Source organism: Vicugna pacos, chromosome 2 (genome assembly GCF_048564905.1).
Source record: "Vicugna pacos chromosome 2, VicPac4, whole genome shotgun sequence".
NCBI classification, from domain to species: domain Eukaryota; kingdom Metazoa; phylum Chordata; class Mammalia; order Artiodactyla; family Camelidae; genus Vicugna; species Vicugna pacos.
The window spans coordinates 15076198-15099283 of record NC_132988.1 but is presented as its reverse complement, the minus strand read 5'-3'; the positions used below and the strand labels follow the sequence as shown (position 1 = coordinate 15099283).

The following is a 23086-nucleotide window of genomic DNA, read 5'->3' as shown; positions in this document are numbered from 1 at the left end:
TGTGGTCACACTTACACAGTTGGCCAAAGAACTGACATATCCCTTATACAACAAAATCATACTGTCAAGAGAAAATATGAGAGGCTTGAGTATGCAGGCAGCTTTGCAAAACTCCACTTGAAATTTTAGAATTTTATTTACAGGCCACCAAGAATGGCGCCAAGATACACAGTTGTAGTTTGCTTTGCTTCCTTATAACTAGTCCTTGGTTAAGTATTACTTAAATCCCCAAGTGAGAACTATTAATTGTATTTTTTAATGATTCCTTATTAATGAAAGATTCTAAAAGAAGTAGACCACAGTCCATCCACTTAAGCAAAATATTTTACAAACATTAAGGTGAAATGCCATGAGGGATTGCATCATTATTTTATAATATCCTCATTCTGTGATTAAACTGATTAGAATAACCTAAGTACAAATTATCACGTAACGCATAAGAAATGTCCACTGATCACAAAACTAGGGGAAGAAGTTCAGGCTCACTTGCCTAAATTACAGAGTGCATATAGAAATACAGTTGTCATATACCAAATATTATCAAGTAAAATTTAGCTCTAATAAATAAGTGCATAAAAATGGATTTCCTTGATGGAAAATTAACATTTAGAATGCACTTACATTTATTATCATTGTCATAAAAAGAGTATTTAATATAATAATTAATCTTTGAAGTCAGAATTCGAAGGTATATTGAAGAACTTCACTTCTTTAAATTTGAAAATGCAAAAGTATTCAATTTTGTTTTCCTCTGCAAGTCAAACATAGAGAAATTTGGAAAAAAGAAGGAATCATACGTTATATTTTTATGGTCCACCTAAAAATATTATGTCACCTTAAAAATTAGTGTCTTCCAAGGCATCTTCAGGAGAAATTTAAGTAGTTAATGTACAACTCCTTTCACAGAGGTCTGTTTGTCTTGAACAGAAACCTTTCCAGAGTCCCACAATAAGCTGGGCAATTCATGTTGTTCAGTCCTAGAGCCTTCTCTTCACTGTTAACAATCCCCTACCCAATTTCCTGACTGATTCTGTTTTCCTTTCTGCCGCTTGTATCCTCATGGCTAAGTTTCCCTATCTTCATTATGGGCTGAACCAGACTTCAATAAAAATTTCAGTCTGATGACATTTTCTTTGTCTACTTAAGCACAGGTTTTCTAAAACTCTAAGTCACCACGTCCAAAAACATATTTGTCTTTCCTTCTCCATTCCTATCATACTTCTAACAATAATGAAACAAAGCTAACTGCTAGGGTAGGTAACCAGTTACCGCCATAAGCTAGCTATAAATAAAAATAAGGCAGCCTTGGTGGCTTGAAGTTCAGGCTCTATGTGCTCCAGGCTGTCACTGGAATTACAAGTAGTTGCTCTTAATTTCAAAGGGTGTTGATCTTCCTCAATAAGCAGGACGTGTTTTCATTAAAAATGGAATGTTAGGGTGTCAAGAGACCTTAATCTTTTACCAGTTGCAGAAGAAACAGTTCTTTGGGAAATATTCAACTCTCTTGAGAAAGACATACTGAAAGATACCTGGTCAGATTTCTCGTTTTCTTTTTTTCTTCTTAAATTTTTTTATTGATATATAGTTGATTTACAATGCTATGTTAATGTCTGGTGTATAGCATAGTTATTCAGTTATATATAGATACATATATATTCATTTTTATATTCTTTTTCAAAGTAGGCTATTAAAGATATTGAAAATAGTTCCCTATGCCATACAATAGGACCTTGTTGGTTATCTATTTTACGTAATAGTAGTTAATATCTGCAAATCTCAAACTCTCAATTTATCCCTCCACCACCCTCCTTTTCTCCCTGGTAATCATAAGTTTGTTTTCTATGCCTGGGAGTCTGTTTCTGTTTTATAAATAAGTTCACTTGTGTCATTTTTTCAGATTCCACATACAAGTGATATCATATGATATTTTTCTTTCTCTTTCTGGCTTACTTCACTTAGTATGACATTCTCCAGATCCATTCATGTTGCTGCAAATGGCATTATTTTATTTGTTTTTATGGCTAAGTAACATTCCATTGTATATATACACACTACATCTTCTTTATCCAATTATCTGTTGATGGATATTTAGGTTACTTCCATGTCTTGGCTATTGTAAACAGTGCTTTTATGAACATTGGGGTGCATGTATCTTTTCGAATTAGAGTTTCCTACGAATATATGCCCAGGAATGGGATTGCTGGATCACAGGGTAAGTCTATTTTTAGTTTTTTAAGGAATCTCCATACTGTTTTCCATAACGGCTGCATCAAACTACATTCCCACCAACAGTTAGCGGGGGTTCTCTTTTCTCCAAACCTCTCCAGAATTTGTTTGCGGACTTTTTAATGATGGTCATTCTGACTCTTATGAGGTTATACCAGCGTAGCTTTGATTTGCATTTCTCTGATAATTAGTGATATTGAGCCTTTTTCATGCACCTAGTAGCCATTTGCATATCTTCACTGGATAAATGTTTCTTTAGGTCTTCTGCCCATGTTTTGATTGGTTTTTTTTTTCCTTTTGTTATTGAGTTGTATGAGCTGTTTGTATATTCTGGAAATTAAGCCCTCATCACTTGCAAATATTTTCTCTCATTCCATAAGTTGTCTTTTCATTTTGTTTATAGTTTCCTTTGTTGTGCAAAAGCTTATAAGTTTAATTAGGTCCCACTTGTTTATTTTTGCTTTTATTTCTATTGCCTTGGTAGACTGCCCTAGGAGAACATTGCTAAGATTTATATCAGAAAATGTTTTGCCTATGTTTTCTTTTAGGAGGTTTATAAAAGTGTCTTGTCTCACATTTAAGTCTTTTAGCCATTTTGAGTTTATTTTTGTGTACGGTGAGGGAGTGTTCTAACTGTCTGGCTGGCTGTCCAGCTTTCCCAACACCACTCGCAAAGAGGCTGTCTTTTCTTCATTGTATATTCCTGTCTCCTTTGTCAAAGATTAATTGACTGTAGGTGTCTGGGTTTATTTCTAGGCTCTCTATTCTGTTCCATTGATTCATAAATGTCTGGTTTTGTGCCAGTATCACACTGTTTTGATTACTATAACTCTGGAGGATTGTCTGAAGTCTGGGAGGGTTATTCCTCCATCTTTGCTCTTTTCCTTCAGTATTGCTTTGGCAATTCTGGTTTTTTTGTGATTCTATATAAATTTTATAATTATTTGTTCTAGTTCTGTGAAAAATGTCCTGGGTAATTTGACAGGGATTGCATTAAATCTGTAGATTGCTTTGGGTAGTTTGGCCATTTTAACAATATTAATTCTTCCAATCCAAAAGTATGGGATATCTTTCCATTTCTTTAAATTATCTTTAATTTCCTTAATCAACATTTTATAGCTCTCTGCATATAACTCTTTCACTTCCTTGGTCAGCTTTATTCCTAAGTATTTTTTGATGTGATTTTAAAAGGGATTTTATTTTTTCAATTTCCTTTTCTGATTATTTCATTGTTATTGTAAAGAAATGCAACAGATTTCTGTGCGTTAATCTTGTATTCTGCCACCTTACTGAATTCATTTATCAGCTCTGGTAGTTTCTATGTGGAGTTTTTAGGGTTTCCTATATATAGTATATGTTATCTGCATATAGTGACAATTTTACCTCTTCTCTTCCAATTTAGATCCCTTTTATTTCTTTTTCTTGTCTGATTTGCTATAGATGGGACTTCCTATACTACACTGAATAGAAGTGGTGAGAGTGGCATGCTTGTCTTGATCCAGATTTTAACGGGAAGGCTTTCGACTTTTCACCACTGAGTATTATGTTGGCTGTGGGTCTGCCATAAATAGCTTTTATTATGTTGAGGTAAATCCCCTCTATATCCATTTTGGTCAGAATTTTTATCATGAATGGATGTTGAGTTTTATCGAATGCTTTTTCTGCGTCTATTGAGATGATCATGTGATTTTGTTGATGTGGTGTATCATGTTGACTGATCTGCATATGTTGAACCATTCTTGTGTCCCTGGGATGAATCCAACTTGATCATAGTGTATGATCTTTTTTATGTGTTGTTGGATTCAATTTGCTAATATTTTGTTGAGAATTTCTGCATCTATATTCCTCAAAGATATTGGCCTGTAATTTTCTTTTTGGGTAGTGTCTTCGTCTGGTTTTGCTATCAGGGTGATGGTGGCTTCGTACAATGAGTTTGGGAGTGTTCTCTCCTCTTCAATCTTTTGAAAGCGTTTGAGGACTGGTATAAGTTCTTTGTATGTTTGGTAGAACTCCCCAGTGAAGCCATCTGATCTTGGACTTTTATTTGCAAGGAGGTTTTTAAATTACTGATTCTATTCCACTTCTAGTGATCGGTCTGTTCAAATTATCTATTTCTTCTTGATTCACTTTTGGTGGGCTGTATGTTTCTAGAAACTTGTCCATTTCTTCTAGGTTGATCAATTTGTAGGCATATAATTGGTTATAGTATTCTCTCTTACGGTTTTTTGTATTTCTGTGGTATTTGGTTGTAATTTCTCCATTTTCATTTCTTATTTTGTTTATTTATGTCCTGTCTCTTTTCTTTTTGGTGAGTCTGGCCAGAGGTTTGTCAATTTTGTTTACTCTTTCAAAAAACCAGCTCTTGGTTTGATTGATTTTTTCATTTTTTTTCAATCTCTATTTTATTTCCTCCATGATCTTTATTATTTCTTTACTTCTGCCTACTTCAAGTTTTGTTTGTTCTTTTTCTAATTTTTTAAAGTGGTAGGTTAGGTTGTTTTTTTGAGATTGTTCCTGTTTTTTGAGAAAGGCCTGTTTCACTATGAACTTCCCTCTTAGGACTGCTTTTGCTGCATCCCATAGATTTTGTGTGGTTGTGTTTTCATTGTCACTTATCTCAAGTTATTATTTAATTTCTTCTTTGATTTCATCATTGATCCCTTTTTTTAGTAGCATGTTGTTTAGTCTCCATGCAGCTGTTTTTTTTTCTCCTCATTTCTCTTTCTGTTGTTGATTTCTAGTTTCATAGCATTGTAGTCAGAATAGATGCTTGAAATAATTTCTATCCTCTTAAATTTGTTGAGGCTTCTTTTGTGTCCAAGTATGTGGTCCATCCTAGAGAATGTCCCATGTGTACTTGAAAAGAATGTATATTCAGCTTTTTTTTGGATATAATTTCCTGAAAATATAAATTAAGCCTAATTGTCCTATTGTGTCATTTAGTATCTCTATTGTCTTATTGATTTTCTGTCTAGACTATTGTCCAGATGTTAGTAGGACGTTAAAGTCTCCTACTATTATTGTATTCCCATCAGTTTCTCCCTTTATGTCTGTTAAGTATTTGTTTTACGTAATTAGGTGCTCCTATATTGGGTACATATGAGTGCTTCAATTGTCCCAGTTTAGAGACCTAAGACTAAATTATTCTTCTTCCTTGGATTACCACCCCACCGAAATATACCAAAAATGATAGTTTTTCAAATTAGTTCAGTAAACTATCTAGTACCTATAAAATTCTAAACTAAATTTACCTAAAATTCTAAATTGTTCCTAAAATTCCAAACTGTTCAGTTAAATTGCTATATTAACTACTCTTTTTAACAGCTAACACTCTGCTAGACTAACCTGGGTCTTCGATAAACTTAATAAAGGCAGAAAGAATATTTCTTTAAACTGGTAAATTTCCAATAAATCATTTCTTTTCCTTCACAATTAAATGACCCAGATTTCTGACCATGTTAAATAATGAATTAATGTAAAACAAGTCACTGAAAAATACATTTTAACAGAGCAGTATTCACATTCTAGAAGTATTAATATCCCTAGACAATAAAAGGCTTCTAGAGATTCTATCTGTAGCTTTCAGGCCGACAGTAACATACTCAATTGTAAAGTTACCTCAAATATGATGTTGCTATTTAGTGAAATAATTCAGAAAAGTAACTGACCCATCTTCAGACATCTTTGGAAAGCAGAAGAAATGCTCAAAATTCCTGCCTTTAAACTATGCTCTGTAGGATCAGCTTTACCTTCTGTTAGAAAAGACTAACTATAAATTATTATATTAAAAAAGAAAAATTATAACTCTACTCTGTTCCATAATTGCTGCAGATGAGCTATTAAAATTCTAAACTTATGTAATATTATCGTAAAATATGGCATTTTTCTCAAGAAAGCCACAAATTGGATTTGAGCTTATGCACTGTAAAACCCAGATGGTTTGCTTAACTACTCAGACATCCTCAAGTTCAAAAGTTAATTGAACTGAAAACTAAAATTCTGATAATTGATATGCTTTGAGGTACTCAAGCAGAAGGCTAAATTAGCCTCATGCATGAGTTGTTAATAGAATTGAGAAACCATAACAATTGGTCAGGAAATACTGGCAAAGTATAAGAAAAGTTTATATTTTCTATAGGTTCGCTGATTACATGTTACCTGGGCTTTCCGTGGTGCTGCTGCTTTTCTTTCTCCATTTTTTTACTTACTGATTCAATATTAGTCACTATTTTACCCAGTTTAACTTGCTCTGGAATAAGAAGAAGAAAAAAAAGCTTTAATTGTATACTATTTGTTTTCAAGTTCTTAGTGCATTTTTTGAATTAAATTGCAAATCACAGATTTTTTAATAACAAGAGGTATAACATTGTTCAAAAAAATTACTAACACAAAGATACTCTAAAAACACATTTGAGTGCTTTTTTCCAACCCATGCTCCTCAGATGTTTTGCAATTACTAAAACTTAGGAGTAGAAGTATAGAGTAAATGAATATCATATATCAGAAAGGAGATAGCTTCCAGAGAAATGTCTGCAAGAGTATATAGCACATACTAGTGAATGCAAGCACCCTCGTTTATACATATCAGCATTATTATCATTTTTATCTTCGTAAGACTTAGTTTTTATAGGAGAGCTTGCTATTTTAAAATAATGTAGAAATCATCAGTTAATATAAATAGGGGCACTGAGCTCTCCAGAAGTCTCCTCCATTTGATAGAAAGACTAACTCCAGAAAAGGCAAAGCTTTGTTTTTAAAAGAAATTGAGTTTGAGTCTAAAATAAACTTAGATAAATATTTTTTAAATATCTGTTACTTTCTATTTTGTACAGATAATGGGGCTAACACATAGTTTGAAACACTGCAATAATATATTGTCATATATCTATTAAGGACCTGCTAGCTACCAGCTCAAGTATAATAAAAAGATAGTAAAGATACAGAGAACATATGAGATAAAACACTCTGTTTCAGAAATATTTACAAACGTGTTGGTGTGTCAGTGCTAACAAAAGAGCACAGTCGACAGAATTATGTAATTTAGACTTAAAATGAATAACAAAGAATATAAAAAATTTGGAGACATGGAAAGCAGAATGCTTTACTGACCTTTTTTTATTGAAGTATAGTCAGTTTACAATGTTGTGTCAATTTCTGGTGTACAGCATAATGTTTCAGTCATACATGTACATTCATAAATTTTCATATTCTTTTTCATTATAGATTACTACAAGATATTGAATGTAGTTCCCTGTGCTATACAGTAGAAACCTGTTGTTTATTTTATTTTTTTAATGGGAGAGGTAATTAGGTTTCTTTCTTTGTTTATTTAATGGAAGTACTGGGAATTGAGCCCAAGACTTCATGCATGCTAGGCATGCACTCTACCACTAAGCTATGCCTTCACCCCTATTTATTTTATGTATAGTTATACAGTAGTTAGTATCTGCAAATCTGCAATTTATCCTTTCCTACCACCTTTCTCCTCTGGTAACCATAAATTTGTTTTCTATGTCTGGGAATCTGTTTCTGTTTTATAAATAAGTTCATTTGTGTCATTTTTTTAGATTCCACATATAAGTGATATATGTTATTTTTCTTTCACTTTCTGGCTTACTTCACTTAGTATAATGATCTCCCAGTCCATCCACGTTGCTTCAAATGGCATTATTTTAGTCCTTTTATGGCTGAGTAGTATTCCATTATATATATACCACAACTTCTTTATCTAGTCATCTGTCAATGGCAATAGGATCTAACTGAATTTATAAGCTTTTGCACAACAAAAGAAACTATAAACAAAATGAAAAGACAACCTACAGAATGAGAGAAAATATCTACAAATGATGTGACTGTCAAGGGCTTAATTTCCATAATACATAAACAGCACATACAACTTAGTAACAAAAAAACAAATAACCCAATCCAAAAAACAGCAGAAGACCTAAACAAGCATTTCCCCAATGAAGATAGACACATGGTTAATAGGCACATGAAAAAATGCTCAATATCACTAATTATCAGAGAAATGCAAATCAAAGCTACAATGAGGTATCACCTCATACCAGTCAGAATGGCCACCATTAAAAAGTCCACAAACAATAAATGTTGGAGAGGGTGTGGAGAAAAGGGAACCCTCCTACACTATTGGTGGGAATGTAGTGCAGCCAGTATGCAAAACAGTATGGAGATTCCTTAAAAAACTAAAAATAGAGTTACTCTATGATCCAACATTATCACTCCTGGGCATATATTCAGAGGAAATTCCAATTTGAAAAGATGCATGCACCCCAATGTTCATAGCAGCACTCTTTACAATAGCCAAGACATGGAAGCAACCTAAGTGTACATCAACAGATGACTGGATAAGAAGTTGTGGTATATTGACTATTTATAATATACCAGGGTGCTAGTTAGCATTCCCTATGAATAATCTCACACTTAAGCCTCAAAACCTTTTTTCTTTTTTTGTGTATTTTTTGAAGTACTGTGATTATTCCCTTTTATACACTGGGGAAGCAGTTTACCCAAGATCTTGTCAGTTAAATGGTACAGAGCCAAGGCTCAAACCTGTATCCCTCTAACTGTAAGTTCACCTTTTTTCATTCTGCTCTACCATCCCCTGCAGACCTCACGGGGCCTCAGGTGCCTAATTATGGAAAGAGGATAATTTCTGCCTTGCTTATTTTGGAGGGTGATTATAGAGCTCAAAAGACACACTTTATATAAAAGTTGAGAAATATCACAATAAGGTGAAGAAGTAGAGAAAGAATTTATAAGTTTGAGTCTTAAAAATATCAACATTTGAAAATATTTGCCATATGCTAAGTGTGCTAATTGCTATATATGGATTATCGTATTTCATACTCCCAACCACCCCATAAATTAGGTACCATTATTATCCCCATTTTACAGATGAAGAAACTGAAGTGAAGTAGAGATTAACTTTCCCAAGGTTATACAGCTAACAGTAGGTGGAGGCAATATTCAAACCCAGGCAGGTAGTCCCTATAGCCTGCATTCTTAATCACTATGATATCCAATATGCTTATTTGTTTATTATACTTATTTAAGGACTATCCACTTAGTGAAAATTGTTATGCTAACTCCTAGGTAGGGGAGATATACGATATAGTGATTAATAAAACAGGATTGCCACTCTCCATGGACAGTATGGCTAATAGTGAAAATCACTGCAGAAAAGGGAAGAAGAAAAAGGATGAGGGGAAAGGTCATGAGATGTGCAACTAAGAGATCTAGAGAGCAAATTTTACACTGATGCTAAAGGAACTAAGCTTGTGTTACTAAAATAATTAATAAAGCAAAAGATATGCCCATTTTGAGGGAAAAATGTTTGTTAAAAACTTTACGCATAATCCATTTAAATGATAAACTGAAATCTCTCTACAGTACCATTTAATTAAATCATCTTAGTACTTCATCCGAAACAGAAAATAAGTGCAGTTATACCCTTTAAAAAATAGGATAGAGTTAAGGGAGATTTCTAGAAAGGCAATTAAAGCATATGGAAACCCTATATTACTTCTAATTAGTGTAGATAAGCCTTTAGATGGGGAACAAGACTCACTGTATGATTTTAGGCAAACTGTAACATCTCTGAGTTCATAATTATTCCCTTTATGTAAAATCTAGTCTTTAAACTAATACACCAAACTCTAGAATTTCAGTTCTGAAACATAAATTATAAATCACTTCTGGTTAAAATAATTAGTAAGTCGCAGACAAGGAGACTAGGAAAAGAAAATACAGGTAAAGCAATGAATAACTGGCAGCTTTTGTAATGAAATCAAACAAATGGAACATAAGGCATTAGAACTCTCAAAGGACTCTAGTCCTGAATACAATTTTCCATGCTTTCCCAAGAGTTCAGCTAGAATCAGTCATTCTTTCACCTGGAATCAATTATCCATTCAAATTCCTTCACTTCCAACTATTTCCCTGTTTCCTTCATGGGTTCATTTTGCTTTGACCACTTCCCACTGTTGTGTATGACCCCAAGCTCTTTCGTTGGCTGCCTTCTAACCCTCTACTTGAATGATTTGGTCCACTCCCACAGCTATATTTGTCACTTAAAATGTGGATGCCTCACAAAATGTATATATCTTGCTCAGACTACTCTCAAGTGCTAAATTTGAATAACCAACAATCTCTATACGTACATCCCAAAGACATCCCAATCAACATGTCCCTCTCACAATTAATGACACTATCATCCATCCATAAACTCAGAAGTCCTTTCTACTATTCACTCTCCCTCAGCCTCCTCATACAATCAGTCATCTAATCCCTTCCACCCTTTCCCACTCAGAATACCTCAACACAGACCTTGATTATCTCTCCTCTGGAACACTAATTAATGGCTTCCTCACTTGGATTCCTGCCTCCAACCATGATACTCTTCAATCCACCATCCTCCATACTTTTCATAAATAATCTTTGATTTCCAAATTATGGGATTTTAAATTATCATTGTTATTATTTTTAATTTAATTTATCTGTCATCAGAGAACATGATTTATATATATCCAAATTCTTTGAAATTAATTGACTCCTACTATACAGATCAATGTATAGTCAATTTTCATAATGTTCCATACTTGTCTGAAAATGTATATCCTCTAACGTTGTTCTGTATTCAGCTAATAAATTTAGCTTCTTAATTTAGTTGTTTAAATCAAATACTTTGTAGCTGATATATGTATATGCATACACCTTTAAAAATATATGTGTATACACAATTTTTTTGGCTGGACAATTTGAAAGTAAGTTGCAAACACTATGACATTTCACCCCTAAATAACACATCTAAAGCTCCTAAAAACAAGTACATCTCCTATATATTCATAATACCTACTGAAGAAATTAACATTGACACACAGTAAGATTATCTAAGGCATATCTGTATACAAGTTCCCCTAATTGTCCCCAAAACATCCTTTCTAGTTGTTTGACTTTTTTTTTCATTCCAGGCTCTAATCAAAGATCATATATATATCTCTTAGATCTATTTTAACCTAGAAATGCCATGTCGAATACAGTGACCACCAGCATATGAATACTGAGTGCTTAAAATATGACTACTCTGAATTAAGATGTAAGTATAGGATACAGTCTAATTTTCTAAGATTTACTACATGTAAATGTAGTACATGTAAATAATTTTATAGTAATTAAATGTTTAAATAATATTTTCATATATTAAATTAACTAAGATATATCATTGAAATTAATTTCATGTTTCTCTTTACCTTTTTTAATAAGACCACAAGAAAATTTTAAATTGTATTTGTAGCTTGCATGTCTTTCAACTAGGTAACCCTGACTTCCTACCCTTTTTCACCTTTTTTGACATAGATATTCTTGAAAGCAATCTGAACTCTTTTCACTGTTTCTTTATGACTAGACTGAAATTAAATACTTTTGACAGGAATAGTACATATGTGATACGGTATCCTTCCTATTACATCTCACCAAAAGATGTTGCTAAATTTTATCATTTTATTCAGGTGGTAACTGCCAATTATTTCTATTATAAAGGTATATTTCTCCCTTAGTCATTAAGAAATAATTTCTGGTTGATACTCTAGCTGTTCCCCAATCACCTTTTCTAAAAAAAAGATTTCAACATCCAGTAATTACTCTTGCCTAAGTCAGTCATTACACTGGAAATTACAAAATGATGTTTTTTGTAATTTTATCATGACTTCTGCATTTATAAACTGGCATTAATCTGTAAAGGATTTTCTTCTTTTCCCTTTTTCCTCCTTTTGGGGACACATTAATTCGTTTTTTAACTCAGTCTGTTATAATCTACTTCCACCATTATTCTTTTTGGTGCTCATAATGCCAAAATTGGCCAGTCAGTTCCTCTACCATTTTCACCTATCTCCATTAGTCTTTGGCCATTTCTTCCTTTTTGCCACAGTGAGAGTTTTAGGCTCACTTTGTCCTTTCCCTGTCCCAGACCTGGAATCAGATCTCCAAGAAGCAACTGTCATTATATCTTCTAAAATTACTTTTTCCTCATTCTCTAGTGTTTCCTAATTGAAAAATTCTGGTTAGATTTATGTTAAAAAGTTTTCCATATACTCTCCAGAGCTCTTAGTCTTTCATATTTTCCCTTTCTTTGTGCTTCATTTTGTAAATTTCTCAAGATACCTTTTCTACTTTACTGATTCTATCTTCAGGTCTACTAAATCTGTACTTAAGAACTTACATTTCTTATTTAAATTATTATATTTTTATTTCTAGAAGTTCTTTTAGTTTTTATCGAATCTTCCTGAACATTTTAATAGTCTCTAGCTCATTCGTACTTTCATACTTTTAATTTTTAAACATATTAAGCATACTTATTTTCTATTTTATACCAGACAATTCTAGTATCTATGGTCTTTGAAAGTCTAATTTCATTTTGGGGGAGCTGAAGGGCTAAGTTTCTCACTCACAGCGACTAATTTCCTCATGCAGTTTGTGATATTTTTAAATTGTAAACTTACATTCTGTAGGAATGAGAATTGTTTGCAAACTGAGATTAAGATCCATTCCTTAAAAAATAATTTGTTTTTCCTTCAGGCAGTTGAAGGAACTTTCAACTCATACTAACATTAAACTAATTTCTCACTTAAGATTTTTGAAATACTGCTAATATGGATTCTGATTCAATCCGAGGTAAGCTTATGTGTGGTTATGAATTACAAAATTTCTTTTTTTCTCTTCTTTCAGTACCAAAGCTCAGACAGTCAGGTTTGTTTCATTTTTCCTTCTTACAAAGCAAGGCTTTTTTATTTTCCTGGTTTAGTCTTTCATTGATGACCCCACCTTTTGGGGAAGTCTTAGATTTGGCAGAGTTTCTGACCTGTCTTCCCATCTTGCATGTGTCACAAGTATTTTCTCTGAGACTTGCACATGGAAGGTGCAATGAAAATGAAAGCTCAGGGCCACCAGAGACATGCAGGAACTGCCAGGAAAAGAAGCTAGGCTCTGCCCTAAATACCTCTTTAGATTTGTTCTTCTGTTTTGTTTTGTTTTGTTTTTTTCCATTCTGGATTCTCAGATGCTCTATAAAAATGTGTTGAATGAAGGAATGCCTGTTTTGCTAGTCATTTAGGCTTCAAGATACAACTTGGGGAACACTATTTGGCCTACCTCCCCCCTTATTAGTCTGTAAACTCTGGGATGATGTCCCTGGGACTTATTCCCCTTGAATCTTCAGCCTCTCATTGTAATATCTAACACATTCATCATATATTTGTTATACAAATCAATCAATAAAATATTTAACAATTCTTATTCAGTTACATAGAATTTTTAATATTATTGCTTTTTGTTTGCCAGTGACATGGATTAATTTCTTTCAATTTTTTCAGATATGATTGATACTATATATATTCCTCTTTCAACTGATTCCCATTTCTAACCCAACTTTTATAAAGCTTCTCTCACTTTCACAAAAAAAAAAAAAAAAAAAGGAGTTCTAGTTCAGGTGGCTAGAAGTAGCCTATCTTAAATCTTAAATAATAAACTGCAACAATGTAAGTTACTAGAAACTAGTTTTCTAGAATTTAGTTTTAATAATTCAGAAATTGAATATCATAAAAAGAAGTGTGTTCCCCATCACAGGTGTCTCCTGCAGAGATTGGACAGGAACTTTCCAGAAAATATTATAAAAGGGATTTTATATCATGAAAATAGTTGAGCTAGAATAGTGTTAAGGTCTCTTCTATGTAGAGACGTAATGATACTATGAAAGTGCTTCACACAGGTTAGTTAAATTCAGATCCTTTTCATTCAAAAAAATGAGATTGTAGTTTTTTTATAGAGTGATTATAAAATACTTTTCTTACCTTTCTTTTTAAGAGCTATTTTAATCCTATTCAATTTTATATGAAGTAATTATAATAAAATTTAAAACATTAAGTTTTAAATTTATAGACAGATTCATTAGTCAAGATTAACAGATTGCAATTTACTGACATTTCACATTCTAGTGTGTGGGCTGGGTGGATGTCATATGACTTTCTACTGTTGGAATTTCCAGCACATGTGTGTTATATAGAATGCCAATTCCTCAGTAAATTGTAAACTTTTTCATGGTCTCTTGAGGACAAGGACTGTATTTTTATCCATCATCCACTTATTCAATCATTCATTCAACAAATATTCACCAAATTCCTATAATGAGACAGGCAGTCTGCTGGGCATCAGAGATGCAAAAAATAATCAGGGGATTATGAAGGCTACATTCTAGGGAATTATACTAACTAAATAATTAAACAGTTATACAAATAATTGAGTAATTCCAATTGCAGTGCTATGACTATTCATTTCTATTATCTCATAAATTTAAGACAAAGAATAAAACATATCCCTTAGCTTTTGTAACTGGGAGGTTATTGCTGGACAGTTTAATGGAAAGATGGGAGTGGAAGCAAGATTTCACTGCTCTGAAGGAATAGTTATTGGAGACTACAAAGTAGACTCTCTTTTCAAGACATGTGGTTTGAAGAGAAGAAGAGTGATGAAATCATCACCATAGGGACATAAGTTTGAGAACAGAATGTTTTCATGTCATTATATTCTTAAGATAAGAGAGACTTTAAGATGCTTATATATTATAGGAAAGGAGAAAGTGGAGATATAGAAGAAAGTAAATAATGTGTAACAGATGAGGTAGGTCCCACAGAGAAGAGAAAGGATGGGATAGAATTTAGCTAGAGAAAATAGGCATCTTCTGAAAGAAAAAGGTAGATAAGATTTTAGGTGGCTATTAATAAATTCTCAGCAAGTTCATCAAGATCTTTATTTACTCCATGAAGTAGGAAGCAAGGCTATTTACTGAGAGGAGAGGATAGTAATTTAATAAGGGTCTCCAGGACAGTGTAAAGACTTGAAATAAATAGTAAACGGGGTGGGTAAAAGAACTAACCAAGGTCAAATAAAAGGTTTTAACTGTGATTACCACTTAATGCAGTCACCATCTCAGCTCACACTCCAAAACAAAACATAACAAAAACCTCTCTAGCTACTGTTCAATTTTTCTTTGCATTACAGCAAACTTTAAACTGGCTGTCTACACACAAACTGTGTGCCCTTCCTCACCCTGTTCAGTCTTCAGTCCACCAGGAATCCAGCTCGCACAGTCATCACTTACCAAGGATGCAGTAACGCCACAGTAGCACACACACTGGACATATCTCTGCATTTTACTGGGCCTTCAGCAGTACACAATGGCAATAGTGGCTCTCTTGTGCAGGGATTATATGACAACAATTTCTCCTGGTTTTGGTCTTGTGAAAACCCAGCTGCTCATTTTCAGTCTCCTCTGCTGACCCTCCTTCTATCAGACCTCTAAAAGATGGAGAGCCATGGGCCTCTATCAGAAGCCCTTTTGTTTGTATTAACTTCACTTGTTCCTTAGGAGATTTCAAACAGTTCTTTGGGTAAATATGTCCACACATCAGTGACTCTAAAACTTTATCCTCCAGGCCATACTGTGTTCAAAACTTCAGACTCATGTATACAATCGTCTTACATGTGAAGCTGCATGTTAATAAGTATTTCAAATATAACATATTTAATAAAACTCTTGATTTTCCCCCTCAGAAACTGCTCTTTCTTGTCTTTCTTGTGTCAGTAAATGACACCACCATACGGCCACCAACTCAAACCAGAAATCCATAACTAAAATATATCTCAAATTTTCCCATTTCTCTCCAATTTCACCACCACCACAACAATTGCCATAATCATGCTGCATAACAAACCAAACCAAAACTCGGTGGATTACAAGTTTAGATTTTTTTGCTCAGAGTTCTCTGACTTGGCCAGAGCAGTTCTGCTTCAGCCTGTGAGGCAGCTGGCTTAGAGGGGCCACACTGGACGGGTGCAGCTACTTGGGACATGGTCTTTTTGTGACAGACCAAGAAATATAAGAGACAAGTTAAACCACTAACACATTTAAAACTACTGCTTGCATCACATCTTCTCACCTCCTGTTGGCCGAAGCAAGCACATGGCCCATCTCAAAGTCAGTGGGGCAGGAAAGCATATTCCAACCTAAGGTGGAGGAGGAAGAGAGTGGATATGTGTTGAACAATAACCCAATCTGAGCCAACATTATCTTTTGCCAGAACTGAAAAATAGCTTCCTAATTAGTCTCCTGTTTTCTCTCTGGCCTCCATTTACCCCATTCTATACATACAGGTCAACGTATCTTTTTTAAAATGGAAATCTTATCACATCTGCCTTAAAACTATTCAATTACTTTCCACTGCTCTTTAAATAAAAAGCAGTTCCTTGCCATTACCTCAGGGCCATACATCATCTGATTCTTACCCATCTCTCTCACATGGTTTCACATGGCTTATTTTCTCAGCCACTACATGACAGCCACAATGGTTTCTTTTCAAGACCCTGAATAAGTCAATTCCTGCCTCTTCTTGGGGCTTCTTCACTGCCCGGATTTCTCTTCATACTGCTGCCAGTGATGTGCTGCAGCTGACTTGTACCAGCTTTCAAGAGTCATACATAAATTTTGCCATCCAGAGGTTAAGCCCTGGGTAGCCCGAAATCACTCACAGTGGAAATACTTACACCATGAAAGTTAAGATGTGTTATATCAGGCTTCCTCCCACCCCCAGACAGCTAGTTTACCAACACACTACTGGTCCTCCTTTCCTTCAGATCTCAGATCAAATATAAGTTCCTCAGAGACACTTCCATGACATCTGCATCTAAAGTATGTCCCCACAGTCTATTGTATCACTCTGTTTTCTTCACTGTGATCTTTACATTTTGTGATTATCTTGCTTTATCTGTTTGTTTGCTTTTTGCCTATCCTCTCCCAGCAGAATATAAGCTCCATTTTCACAATGATAACATTACTGTCAAGAAGAGTGACTGGCATATAATAGATGCTTAGTAAATACTTATTAAATAAATGAATGAATTTTTTCACTGGTATGTTATAAGCTAGTTAAGAATGGAAAATTTTTGTTCCCTTTCTAACTCACACATAGCATAAATCAGCGCCCAATAAATATTAACCGAATAAATAAAATAACGTGTTTACTAGGTACAGATGTAATGAATTTCAGATGTCATGTCAGAGAGGGCAGTAAAGATATTTGCGCTAGACAGGTTGTCTGAATACTTCAGATTTCTCTTACAGTCCTCTTCTCCATCCTGATGTAGTTATTATTGTCTAATATAATATCCTTCAACTAACAAATTGTTATCGATTACCTTCCTCAATCATGTGTCAGAGACCATGGAGGTTAGAAGACAAGGGGAAAACATCATCACGATTTTCTGAAAGCTTATATCCTATTAATCCCACAGTAATGGTACTCATTCATTTATCTATTGAACAAATACCTCAGTACCTAGCCTAGTACGTATTAGGTACGCAATAAATGCTGAATGAACAAACAGATCTCAGCCAGGAACTAAAAGTGGAGTTGAATTAAATTCAGAGAATATGTAGTTCTCTGTGATGTCAGCAGAACTGGAAGTTAATCCGTGTTTTTTCAGTACAATTTAACTCCACTCTTTTAGACCTCAATAAAACAACAGTGTGAAATGTTTTTAAAACCATTTTTAAACGTTCTAAAAAACAATGAACAGATAACTATTTTCAGGAATACAAAAATATAATGTAAAAGCAATGAAAAGGAAGACAAAAATTATACAATTCCAATAAGCTTTAAGACATTTTACTCAAGTATAATCAATCAATTCAATATCTACCAGGTACAAATTATTACATTAATTAATATATTTCAGGTATGGGAATCTCATCCTACAGGTGGGTAAATTGTATTATTTACAAGGGGTAACACAGAAGAAGTGGTTAAGAAAGCAGATAGACTTGAGGGGGCATAAATTTGAACTTTTTCACCAGTATGACACTCAGCAAGTTACGTTACATCTGTGTTGAGCTTCATTTGTAAATGTGTATGAAGATAATAGGCTGCCACGAAGACTGGGTGAATAATACATGCAAAATACTTAGCACAATGCCTGGTACATAGTAAGTGCTCAGTAAAATTAGTGAGGGTAATGGTCATAATGATGAGAATTATAACATGACATTGATTATATCTATATAGGAAATGAAGCAGACATAACATGTTCCAAAGTGGAGTTCAGAAGTGCCATAAGATAAAGTGCTACCAAAATATTGTACCAAGTATGTAAACTTTTAGTAACAGCATAACAGATTGAAAACAAAACAGAAAGTCGTATCATGCTAAATAAATATTCCTATGCCTAAAATTTCTCCATCAAGCATTCATTTCTCTTATCCAGTCATAAAATACAATAGTACTCATCAAGCCTTTTGCAAATTAAGCAGTATACACTATTCCCCAAAAGGAAGATAATGCCAGTCACCCTCTAGTGAAACAGCTGAATCTCTACCAAGTAAATATAGCCAAAGGCTTAGCAAAATTGCCCAAAAGATGTGTATGTATATTGACCTTTTGGGGTCACGCTCTCCAACAAAAAAACTAAAAACAAAGAAGCAAGAACAAAAACCCAAAGATGTGGCTGTAATTCAATGACTCTCACAAATCGACCTGATGAAGAAATACCAGTGTATATCCCTAGTCAGTATATCCCTTGATTTCACTAACACAAAATGAAACAGGTGTCAAGAAATAATTCTCCATAAATATTTTCACGTTTCTGCACTGCCATGGCTTTCTGAGCAATGAATTCCGGTACCTGCATTAAAAGATGCTTGAATAGCAAACAAACCAGGGAAGGTAAAGACCCTGGAGAGATTTCGAGGCACCTGCTCTGGAGCCACTTATTTATATTCAAAAGTGTGATAGACTCAGGGACTGTCACTTCACCTCCTCTTCCCAGAATGGATTTGCTTACATTCATGAAGCACTTGCTCTCCCTCCTTCCCCTCTCTCTCTTTCTCTGTCTCTACAGGGGAGGAGATGCAAATGTGCCAAATGCCCTACATAAGCACTTAAAATCAGAATTTCAGAGTTCCTCTTCTGTGGTGCTCACTCCAGTCTACATGAGGCATGACGAACCTGAGGTAGGATGCCCTCTGAGTAATAAAGTCTGTCTGTGACGCAGAAAACTCATGTTTCTTATCAGGATAGACAGATGTGGATGGATGAATAGATGGAAGGAAGAAAAGTAGGAAGCTAGGTAGGCAGACAGACAGACAGATAGGTGCAACTTAACATAAACAGGGCTGACACATTCCTAGGGACACATGTTTCCTTCCCATTATGTCTGATCTAGGAAATACAGAATACTTGGTAATAACTCCAAACCCCTTCGAACATGCTTCCCAAAAGTGAGACACACAAATGAACAAACTGAGTCTCAGAAGCAAGTAAAACCTAAGGACACTCTAACATAGGCCCTGAATGAGGTTTTGAGAACTCAAAGAACTCATTTGACCCTAGCTGAAAGACTGTCCGAAGAAACTTGGGAAGAGAACAATCATTACGGCAGTGACAGCTGTAAGGCAAACCAGTATAAAACTAATGATCTTCACATGTCAGGTGGGAAAAATACAAGCACTCATGGAGAAGCATAAAATACCACAGTCCTTTACCGTAACTATTTAGTAACCTTGACATAGCAAGGAGGATATTCATTTATAAATTGTATTCCTCTCCGCAGATATTCATGGGGTGAGAGGGGTGTCATCACTAGGGCAGGACTGCTAAACATAGAAGGTGGTAACTTAAAGGCATTAGGGACTGTTTGCAAATAGAGACTGTTTTTATGTATTAATTTTTGGTAGCATTAATCATGTTGCATCCTGCAGTGGTGTTGGCATTTCTCTTGCACGCACACACTGAATTACTGAGCAGCGCTATGCAATATGTCTCACACGCTCTGGCACTTCCATTTCATACTTCACAGTTTTAGTGTCACTTTGAGGTTTGAAATGTTTCACAGTTATCTGCTATATGTGGGTGCCAAAAAAAAAAAAGGCAGCCTATATCACTGCAAAAGATACTGCAAGAATAGAAAATGGTTAGAGTCAGATGGGAATTTCTGTCCCATTAGCATTCAGAACTTTATCAAGAATCAATTTACTTTTTATCAAAATCTAATTTATGTTCTACAGATGCATGAGTGCATGCAATTATTTTGCTCACTGCATACAGTTCTTATAAAGTTAAATATAAACTTTTATTGCTGTAGATAAGATTCTATAATTAAAAGGGAACTGAAAATACCATACATCTTTTCTAGGCTACAACTTGCCCATATGCTCTCACATAACAAACCCGAAAGCTCAATTCAGTCATCTGATCTAATCCAGTATAAATATTGAGTGACTTTCTATGTATATATCTTGATGGGTGTCTCAATGTGTTAAAGCAAATCTATTTAAACAAGGATAGAATAACATATCTGTCATAAATATAAATGCATTAAGACTCATCGGACACTGAACAATATACTGATCGACATCTACAAATAACGACAGGCATTTAACCTTCAATTTTTCTAAATAGACACTTGATGACCTGTTTCTGCCTGTAGATTATTACTTGGCATGACTCCCCCACCTCACATACCACCCACAGCAGTTTGGCATTTCACTACCCAAATACTGCATGCATTTTTTATTAGCATAATCTGTCTGGTAGTAAAATAAAAATAAATAAATAAATGAATAAATATAATGACAAGCACAGTAGGACACAAGAAAGGATGCTTCTCATACAAGAGAAGCACTTGTCAAAAATCAAGCACTAAGTCAAGGTTTATCCTCCCCCTCCTCTTGTCTTTCCAACTGCACAAGATGCCTCCTCAAGTTTAAATGTCTGGTTTGTTTCATTACAAATAGTAACTGAGAGCCATTAGTAAGCATGAAAAAGCAAAAAGAGAAGTAAGCAAATACAGACGGACACTTAAATAGTGACATGCTTAAGCATGCTCTGAATAAGTTTTAATATCTGAAATTATTTCCTTCTGACACTTTAAAAGAATATTTCCTTTGTAGGAAGAGGAAATTTATGCTTAAAATGTGGCTATCTGAAAGATTACAAAAGTTACCCTAAAAGAGGGTAACTTTTCCATCTAGTGCTTAACAAAGAAACAAACAATGAGTAATACTGCTGAACATATTAACAAAACTACTTAAAGTTCAAAGGGGCTACTCTAGTTTCAAATATTCCAACAGGAATCCAGGTAATCCTGAAAGTGGGTGTGTGGAGACAGGGCCAACCTCCACAGAATGGACCATGGGCATACAGAAAGCTGATTGAGATAGAATGCTAGCATGGTCTCGTTTGTGTTTCCAACTTAATTTAAACTCTAACTTGACAAGATCACACTAAAAATGCAAAACTATTGGTGTATTTTACATTTGCAAATTTCTCTTTAAATGATGCACAATTAAATACTTAGCAGCAACATCACTTAAAACATACAACTTCTTTGTTGGGAGGATAAATGTAGGCTACTTAAAAAGCAATAATATTACACTATTAAAAAGCTTTTGATTTAATGTGGTTACTTATATTAGCCACTTGTATTGGACATTCTGACTCTAGATTTACGGTAGCCCCAAAGTACTGAAATTGCATAACAGCCTCATGAAATTGACAAAAAGTTCTCAAAATCAATTAATTGTAATTCATATTAAAATTAAAAATTAACATTTCCCAGTGGCAGGTTTAGAATTAGGTAGGGGGAGGAAGTGGAAGAAATTGATCACAAAACACATGCAAAACCAGAACTATCACTACTTCCTCTTAAAGGGTAGGCAAGCATTGGTTTAGACAGCACACCAAGGCCTCTAACTGTGGTCTCTTGAGAGACTATAGGGCCTTCATTTAATTATGAACATGCTGCTCTTTGTGTATCAATCGTTCTGTCAGACGCCAGGGGGTTAACAAATGCTAGAAAATGTATGATCTGCGCCATCCATAGAATTAGAGAATAACACTTAACGTAGAAAAAGAAGTCGAATATAGGTACATATATGCATTACTGGGACATTGTGCTGTACACCAGAAATTGACATATTGTAACTGACTGTACTTCAATTAAAAAAGGCAAAAGAATCATATTTAAAAGTAACAATTCAGAATATTCTTGATACTACCAAAGGGAAAATGACTACTATTAAAAGGAAAGTTAGACTAATGGCCAATTGTTGACCAGCTGAGATGGTTCCAATAAAAATGAGAGAGAATGCATAAGATTCTAAGTCTCTAGGACCCTTTCCCTATTTTACAACTCCACAGTCACAACTCCCTACACTAACAGTGCATTTCTTGTGTGTAAGCATAAGAGAGGTTTATTTTCAAATGCATGGTCTTTGTGAAGAATGTGAAATGTTGGAGTAGAAGCCTCTCCAATTTTCCAATTTTTTTTTTGCACATTAATATCAGTACAAAAATTTGGGGGTAGGTGTCCCAATATATGCATAGTTATTTAACTATAAATTATATTTACATTCTACTTTATTAACACATCAAGTATGTTATAAAATAAGCAAAAACAGAATTATAATCAGAAAATAAAGAAAAATATAAACAAGAGCTTCTTCCTATACAATCAGATATCATCTTGATCAACCCTTGGAGTAAGCATTCCTTAAGATACCAAAGGATTAGAGCAGGAGTTGGCAAACCACGACCACGGCCAAATTCAACCTATCACCTGTTTCTGTAAACTAGGTTTTACTGGACAACAGCCAAGCCCGTATGTTTACCTATTATCTGTGGCTGCTTTCCTGCTACAGAAGCAGAGATGAGTAATTGTGACCATATGGGCCACAAAGTCAAAATATTTACTATCATCTGATCCTTTTCAAGAAAAGTTGACCAACCCTCATATTAGG

The 23086-nt window shown here is 34.4% G+C and overlaps 1 protein-coding gene across 19 annotated transcripts in view; it reads right to left on the bottom strand.

Moving 5' to 3' along the window:
- Window positions 1-23086, bottom strand: part of IQCM (IQ motif containing M) — a 480596-nt gene that overhangs the window by 282300 nt on the left and 175210 nt on the right. For all 19 annotated transcript variants that reach the window (XR_012079786.1, XR_012079787.1, XM_072975871.1 and 16 more), the window contains one exon: window positions 6385-6475. Coding sequence is in view for 17 of the 19 variants with exons in the window: in XM_072975871.1 (XP_072831972.1) it covers window positions 6385-6475 (91 nt within the window). In the remaining 2 variants the exon portion in view is untranslated. The remainder of the gene's footprint in view (window positions 1-6384; window positions 6476-23086) is intronic.